The sequence below is a fragment of the Oryx dammah genome, unplaced genomic scaffold, assembly GCF_014754425.2.
Source record: "Oryx dammah isolate SB20612 unplaced genomic scaffold, SCBI_Odam_1.1 HiC_scaffold_2, whole genome shotgun sequence".
NCBI lineage: Eukaryota > Metazoa > Chordata > Mammalia > Artiodactyla > Bovidae > Oryx > Oryx dammah.
The window spans coordinates 198,816,595-198,825,028 of NW_024070186.1; the positions used below are offsets into that span (position 1 = coordinate 198,816,595).

At 61.6% G+C, this 8,434-nt stretch overlaps 1 protein-coding gene across 1 annotated transcript; it reads right to left on the reverse strand.

The window, feature by feature from the left end:
- Window positions 1–4,607: 4,607 nt before the first annotated feature.
- FOXL3 (forkhead box L3) lies at window positions 4,608–6,038 on the reverse strand. The gene is made up of 3 exons (XM_040251281.1): window positions 5,899–6,038; window positions 5,354–5,522; window positions 4,608–5,095 (listed from the first exon to the last, which is right to left on the reverse strand). The coding sequence occupies exons 1-3, from the start codon at window positions 6,003–6,005 to the stop codon at window positions 4,685–4,687; spliced, it is 687 nt and encodes a 228-aa protein (XP_040107215.1). The 5' UTR covers window positions 6,006–6,038; the 3' UTR covers window positions 4,608–4,684.
- Between the last annotated feature and the right edge of the window lie 2,396 nt (window positions 6,039–8,434).

Sequence of the window (8,434 nt, forward strand, 5' to 3'; positions counted from 1 at the left end):
TGTCCTGACCTCTGATCTCTGTCCTGACCTCTGATCTCTGTCCTGACCTCTGATCTCTGTCCTGACCTCCACACCCAGCGGCTCTGGTCCCATCTGTCAGCTGCAGTCACCCCTCCTCTGAGAGCGCTTCTCACGGCGTCCTGCTGAGCGGCTCCTGGAGGCGGGTCTCACCAGAGACCCCACGGGACGCCCACCAGCCACTCCGCAGATGAGCTATTCAGTGGACCTGGGGGCTCCCAGGCGCCTTTGCTTTTACACAGATTTCTCGGCACAAAAAGGACTGGAAACAATGTGTTGCTTCGTGACACTCTCACCCGTGTACACTGGTGTGTGTACACTGGTGTGTGTACACTGTGTGTGTGTGTACACTGGTGTGTGTACACTGTGTGTGTACACTGGTGTGTGTGTACACTGGTGTGTGTACACCAGTGTGTGTACACCCTCTCGTGGTGCACATCTGCCCGAGCACACGTACTCACAGGTGTACGCTTGGCTCACCCGTGTGCACACGCAGTGTGCCCTCATTCACACCACGCATGCACACTCAGCATGGCTCGCAGCGGCGCTCCAGGCAGATGGCTGCCCCTGGCCGGTGCACGCCCAGCGTTCAGACTCATGCAGAACGCCCTTCATGGGGAACCCTCTCTGCTCCTGATGCTCAGGGCCCAGGGCAGACAGGACTTCCCGTGGTGCCTGGTGGGCACAGCAGTCCCAGCGGCTGGGCCCTCTGCCTGGACCTGTGTCAAGGGGGGGTGACAGGCCTCGCCGCAGCCCCCCAGGCACACCAGGTCTGTCTCCTGAGTCGCTCCTCTGGCTGAGATATATGTGTGGAGTGCAGGCCCTGTGCCCCAGAGCCAGTGGGGTGCCCTCTTTGGGGGCGCGGGCCCTCCTGTCCCGGTCACCCGAGTGAGGCGCGGCTATCCAGGGTGCCCGCACGCAGAGGGGTGAGAGCAGGCACATGAGCCTCGGGCCGGCCTTTCGGGCGCTGGGGCTCGCTGCTCCCACTGCGTCTCCCGCACCGCGAGGCCCCAGGACGCGTGGTCCGTGGCTCCCCGCCCCCGTGTGGATGGACAGAGACCAGTAGGAAGCGACGAAAGATGCCATTGCGGCTGGAGCCCTGTGAGCATCTGCAGAGAGAGCGGTTCTGGACCCTCTTCAGGGCTGAGCAGCGTGGTCGCTGGGCTTGGCGGGCAGTGGGGACCTCCTGGTCGCCCCAGAGACACTGGGCTCCTGGGCAAGCGGTGTGGACCGGAACCGCTCCCCGACGGGCAAGTGTGTGAACCCAGCAGGACCGCGGGAGGGATCCCCTGTCCCTGCCCCAGTCCCTGCTCCCGAGCCCAGCACGGACCGGAGCAAAGCCAGGTGGGCGCCCAGCGCTCCCACCCGATTTCTGCTTGTTAAAAAAGGCACAGCCGTGCGACCTCCCTCAGCCTATTATAAATCTAATCCTGCGAGTTTCAGCTGAGTGAGCTTACATCTTGTTTGGACTCTGGGCCTGAAGTTGCCTAAAGCTGGGGAAGTGTGATTTCCCGGACGCGCACGAGGACAGTTAATTTGTCCTCAGCGGCAGCCTGACAGCTGTGCCTTGGGTTCGGGGGAACCGGTTTCTCCAGAACAGCGAGGTCCATTTACATCAGATGAACTTGGTGTTTTTAACGGGATGAAAATGAGGAATTTTGCCAGTGTTTATGGATTGTTATTAATTTGGCCGAATACAAAGTCACATTACCGGTAACGGACTGTGTCCTTCCTGAGCTCCTCTTGAAGTGATACTGGGGACCGCACCCCAGGCTGAGCCCGGGGAGGCAGTGCTGACCATCCTGACTTGGGGGGCTGGAGGCCGGGCTGCCGGGGGTAGGGGGGGCTGGGAGGGGTCTGGAGGCCAGGCTGCCAGGGGTAGGGGGGGTGGGCGGGGCTGGAGGCCAGGCTGCCAGGGGTGAGGGGGGGCAGGGAGGCCTCGAGGGCTCGCATGCTAGTGGATGCTGCGAGCAGGCTGGGGGCTGGGAGTGTGATGCCTCCGTCCCCCTGGCCAGAGGGTGCCATCCCCTCCATGGTTGCCATACCCCTGTGGGCGCCACCCCCACAGCAGCCTGGGCCCCTGCAGGGGGAGGGTGGGACTGGGCCCTACCCTGCTGAGCCTTTTTCCTCATCTGTTCCTGCTTCACGGTGCCGGGTGTCTGTCCGTCTCTGCTCACGGGGCTGCTGGAGCCGCAGGACGAGGCCATTTGTGTGCACGTGTGGGCTTGGCCACTGGGGCCCTGGAGAGAGGGGGTCTGCCGTCCAGCGCCCGCTGTCGTCTCGGGGGCGCCCTCCCTCCCCTCGGGTGTCGTGCCCTGTTGGGCCTCGCCCTGTAGCACCAGCGCTGGCGGAGGCCCCCCGCCTGGCTGCTGCTCTGAGCAGCAACACCCACGGCCCGTGGCTCCCACGCACAGCCCCGGCTCCGGCTAATGGAAACTCGGTGATCCGTGGCACGTGTGGCAGACATCTGCTCGGGGTAATGTGCTGGTGATGTACGTATCGGTGATCAATCAGTGGATTTGCAAGAGAGGCATAAAGTATTTAATTATAATTGCGTTGGGCAGGTGTGCGTGGTGGAGGCGACATTTGAATAGGTCAGACCAGCCCTCGCCCTGCTCTGTTGTTGGGGATTAAATGCCATTCACTGTGAGGGCTGGGAGCCTTTCTGAAGTCGAAGGGTGTCACATGCTCGCAAATTGAAAATGTCCCATTGCTTTGAAAACATGATTGATATCCTTTGCAAAGCAAATGCTGCTGTACTCAGATCGTGAAGCCTGCTGCCGCCCCTCGGCTTCGGCCGCTTGATCACCGGAATGAAACTCAGGAAGAGAAGTTGAAAGATGAAATGAAACTTTATTTGCTCGGTTGGAAGCAGAAAAACATACCCTCAGATAGTCTACATGTCGTATACTTGTGTGTGGAACCAGCTGTGTCCGGTGACCCTCTGAATTATATCTGGTATAATTTAAAATGATGTCAGCACGACTGACGACGGGGTGTGAGTAACAGGAATGAGACAGACACAACACAGGCCCACACGGCACTCACATGCACACACATGCGTGTAACCACGGCACGGAGGAAGCCAGACCCCAGAGTCACAGTCTGTGTCCCAGTCCTGGGCCCGCTGTGCCGCAGGTCTCTGATCTGTCCGGAGAGAGGGGAACAGGGCTGGGGTGCTGGCCCACAGGGAGGCTCAGCACCGTGCCTGGCCGACCCGAGAGCCCGCCGATACTGGCTGCTTCCCCAGGAGAGAGTTCTGTCTGTGGGTGTTTGCGAGGGTGCAGTGACCTCCGTGTTACACGCCTCACTTCTCTCCGGTTGACCTGTTGGTGGCCTGGGCTGGCCAAGAGGGCACTGGAGATGTGAGTGGGCATCACTACCAGTGCCCATCTCTGGAGTTGGGGCCAGACGCGTCTTCTCAAAACCATGAAAGGACCCCATGGGGTTTCTATTCATAGGGTGTATGAAATCGGGATACTGTGATTTAATGAAATGCCCAACCTTCTGAATCAGGGTGCAACCATGTCTCCTGACCAATTCAGTCTCCTGTGCCTGCCTCCTTCATCTACCCCAGCCCCAGTTTCTCCAAGTCCGATAAAGCAAGATGGTAATTCCAAGTCCAGACAGTGAGCCTCCTTGGGTGTGTTTTTGCCGTTTACAAAATTAGCCAATCATCGTCACCTAGTGAAGCAGATTAGGTGTAATCCATACTAATGTTCAAATTAAGTCACGGAAAGCAATTAACTCTGCGAGAAATGGGCTGGTGAAAAATGATGTGGTTGGTCAAACAGTTTCACTGTGCCTAATTGTGTATTTTAATGCCCGTCTCTACCCAGTAATTATATCATTTACATTTCAGATGGATGCACCCACCTCCAATGCTTGTAACTGTGCACTTCCTAACCGTATACCTCACAGTGTAGCAGAAATTTGCAAGCCGTCTGCTCCGGAATGTCTGCTTTCTCGGGAAAGCAGCTGGATGGAACATGCCAGAGTAGGGCTTCCTTGCTGCTCAGGAGTCAAGACAAGTGCATTTTGCCCCACGCTGTCCCAGATCTGGGCCTCGCCTCTTTCCCCCTCTCCCCTTCCTCCCTTCTTCCCTTCTTTCCTGGATAAAAAGAGTGCCCAGAAATTCTTAAACGCCATCAAACATTCAGCCCACAGCGTGAGATGCGCTTGCCACCTCCAGTCGTATCATCTGTAGTGGGGGCACATCTGCGGGGTCACTCGACAGCTGACTCGGCCGTCTGCACTTTGCTTTTATTGTTTTCAGCCAGAGAAAACGCCCACCAACTCCACGGGACACTCAGCTCGCCCGCAGCTGTCTAGGAAGCGATTTTGAGTCTAAGTGAACGTGACCCTGACCGTGAGCGCTTAGCCCTCAGGCAGGATCCCCGGGTGAGTGAAGAGCAAACCCTTAAGTCCTCAGGCTCCAACCTGTGGGTTTTATCTGAAAGGGTAATGCGGCAACAGGGAAATGAGAGCCTTTCAGCCCATGACGTCTTCTCCTCCAACCCAGGCTGGGCCCAGCGTGGAGCCTGAGTCTGTGAACGGTGCGGAGCATGGCAGAACCGCACTTCTTTGGTTCGGGTGGGCTGAAATCACTGGGAAGACTCCAGGCTGACCAGGCGCCAGCCCTGGACGTGGAGCGCCTTGGCGCCTCTCACATGGTCCAAAGCTGGAGGTTCACCTGGCGGGCCTCCAGCGGGGTGTGTCTGCCCTCTTGCACGTGGGGTGACCTGCCCCCGGGAAAGGGGTCAGGGGCGGAGAGGATGTAATCTATGCTGAACTTGATGTCCCTGTGCGCGGCCCTCCTCAGGATGGCAGGGCTGGCCGGGGTCAGGGGCTCACAGCGGGGGACTGGGGCCCCCCGTGCGCTGGCCGGCTCAGGGGGGCCCGGGGGCGCCCCCGCGTCTCTCCCGCGCGCGCCCCTCGCCTCCTCGCCCTTAGGACCGCGCCGGCGCCGCCGGCGGCGGAAGTTGCCGTTCTCGAAAAGGTCCAGCAGCGACTCGCAGCCGCCGGCGACGGTCCAGTAGTTGCCCTTGCCCTTCCCGTGGCCGGCGGTCCGCGGCACCTGTGCGGACGAGGGGCTCAGCGCGCGGCGGGCTCCCGGGGCGCCCTGCCCACCGCGCTCTCTCCGGGAGCCCCTGGCGGCCCGGAAGGATGCCCCGCCCTGAGGGTGGGCGCGTCGCTGGGGAGCTGGCGAAGGCTACGCCTGAACTTTCCATCGCACGCCGCTGCAAAATGCACCCCCACCGCCCAACCAGGGGTGCCTGGGTCCAGGGGTCCCCAGGCCTGGGGCACTCAGGGGCCGCCTGGGGGTGGTGCTCACCTTGACGAAGCAGCTGTTGAGGGACAGGTTGTGGCGGATGGAGTTCTGCCAGGCGCGCTGGTTGGCGCGGTAGTACGGAAACCGGCGCATGATGAAGTCGTAGATGCCGGACAGGGTCGCCCTGCCCGTCGGGCTCTGCTGGATGGCCATGGCGATCAGCGCGATGTAGCTGCAAACAGGGGTGCTCAGGCCGGGCCGGGGCCGGGGAGGGTCCCCGGGGCGCGTCTGCGTCTGCAGTCTCCGGGCCCGCGCGGGGAACCACTCAGCTCTGCCTTCCCCGGGGCACCGGGGAGCTGGGGGCGGGGGTGGTTGTTGGAGTCGGGGTCCCCGGGAGCTCCCCCCGGGAGCTCCCAGCGCCGCAGCTCTGGGCAGACCGGGGAAGCTCACCTTCACACCTGGGGCTTCCTCGGGGAGTCTGGAGAACCTGCTCGGCTATCTCCCAACGTGCGGATGAGAAGTGAGCCCTCCCGCGCCCGAGCCGGTCTTGGCCTCCTCGCGGAGGAGGGCCCCCGACCCCTGCGGTCCCGGCCTGGCCCTGCGGTCACCTGTACGCTGGCCGCGTGAGCCGCTTTTCCTCGTCCGAGCTGCCCGCCGGGTAGTCATCGGCGTCGTAATTGAAACAATTGTAGGGATACTGCGAGCTGTCAAACATCGCGGTGTGCCTGCCGCCTGCGGGTCGCCAATACTGCCGCCTCCTCCACGCCGCCCGCCGGCGCGCTCCAGGTCTGCGCGGAGGTTCTCCCCGGTGCGGACCAGCGGCGTCTGCGCTGCCGGCTGCTCTCTGCCGGAGCGGGGAACCTGGGCTCCTGGGGTTCCCCCCCCCCCCCGCCCGCCCCCACCCGTCCTCTCGCATCCAATCCCGGAGCAGGGGAGGCCCCTGTTGCCCGTCAAGCGGCGAGGGGAGCGGAGAGAGCGGGCTCGCGGTGACCCCCTGACCGGCGGGGGGAGGAGGGAGCCACGCGCTGGTGGTCCGACGGGCAGCGGGGGCGGGGTGGGGGGACCACCCCCGGGGGGGGCACCCCCTCCCGCTCCTGCCGAGTATGCCTCGCGCTGTTTGCGCTGCCCCAGACTTAAAGGCAGAGCTCCCTGGGTTCCCCAAGCCTGTGAGCACCCCAAGACTCAGAGGTCCTTCCCTGGCTTCTGGCTTCCCAGAGCGCACTCCCGAGCTGCCAGGAGCCCGACCACAGAGAGGGTGGGGGCGTAGCCCCTTCCCCATCAGGCTCTGTCGCTTTGCCTTCAGCCCCAGCGCAACAGGGGCCAGGGTGTGTGCCGCCGGGACCCTGGACCAGAGCCCGACACAGGGTCCAACCCACCCTGGCTCGCTCTGTCCCCGCTGTGACGTCCCCCTCGTGTCCTCCTTGTGGGGGCCCTTTGTGGAGCTCTGAGTCCAGTGGCCCTCTGCTCTGTAACTTCCTCATCAGCCAAGCCTCTGCTTCACTGGCCCCTTCTGGGGGTCACCAGTGGGCGCCTGGGGGAGAAAAGACAGGGGGTGGACGTTTTAGCAAGAAGTCAGGTGGGACCCTAAGGAGGGCCCTTTGTTTCAAGGTGGCCGTACCAGCAAAAGGCATGTCCACGAGTAGTCTGCAAAATTCTGGCCATGAGCCCTGTCAGTGAATCTGCCCAAGGCCAGGACACCTGACTAGTCTTCTTCCAGAAGATTCTACCTTTAGAGCTGCACCTGCAGTTCTGGAACGATCTTGCTCCATCCAGCCTGTTGCCCCAGCAAGGGACAGTGGCCGGCCTACTGATGTGGGCGCCCAGGACCCAGGGCCACCGTGCCAGCTCCCTCCTGGCTCCGACTCCTGCACTGAGATCTGAGGTGCACTCGGGCCCAGACGCAGTCAGGGGCTCCGCAGCATCCCCTACCAGGCGTCAAAATGAGAAATGCTGGGATGTGGGAACATCAGACCGTACAGCCCCTCAGGAAAACATTTTGGTTGTTTCTTTCAAAACTAAACGTGCAGCTACCATGTGACCCAGCAGTTGCACTCTTGGGTGTTTACCCCAAGTGGAGACAGAGCTTTACGCAAGCTCTTGTGACATGTGTTCAGAATGATTTCATTCCTCTTTTCTCCAAATTGGAATCAGCCCGGATGTCTGTCAGCAGGGAGGCATTGGACAAGCTGTGGTCCAGCCACATGCCAGGAACCACCACGGCACCAAAGTCCGGCAGCTGGGCCAGAAGCCCCCCGACAAGAGTGAGGTGAGCAGAACCCTCCCCCTCACAGCGAGAAAACCAGCGATCCGCACAGTCACGACTTTTCTTGAATCTGTCAGAGAGCTAAGGTTTCAGGGCAGCCACTGAAACCCAGGGGACCAGGCCCATCAGAGGAGGGCAGTCCTGAAAGCCGGTGCCTGCCGCAGGTGGGCTGGGGCGGAGAGTTGCCGAAGCCGCAGGAGCGCAGCCGGCTCTCCCGTGGGTCTCACTGCACCTGGGAGGGGAGGAGAGGAGGCAGGGGCCGGTCTAGGGGTGCGGACTTGCACAGCGCCCCCCAGAACCCATTAGCATCGGACCAGGGAGGCCTAGCCAGCTGGGGCCTCGTCCTCGGGGTGTGGCCAGTCCAGAGACAAGGTCTCAGGATGAGCTTCTGCCTCATAAGACAATGGACGGCGGGAGAGGCATCTCAGTCTGGTCACTTGTCTAACTGAATCAAACGTGAAGGCTGATTGGTTAGAAAACCTTCCCAGCATGTTTTGTTTCTTAGGCGTCTGAACCTTGCTTGGCTTCCTTCTGAAAATGACTTATTATTTGGGTCATTATTTGGGGCCTGGCAGTGGGAAGAACGGCTTCTCTGGTCTGTCAGCCGGAAACGTCCTCAAGACGCCGCTGAGGATGGCGGCCCAAGCATCAGCAGAAGGCAGGCAGCGTCCAGAGAGCCCCTGCGTTTTTGTGTTGACTCACTGCTCAGGACAACCCCATGAGCCAGGACGACCGTGCAGTCCCCTCCACGGGCCGGGAGGGTGACCAGCTCACCTGAGTCAGGTCACCCGTGTGGGACCCAGGCCCTTCAGAGGAGGGTGCGGCTGCAGCTCCAGGGTCAGGGGTGGCCTGTGGGCGCTCACAGGCCTGGGCACAGCGGG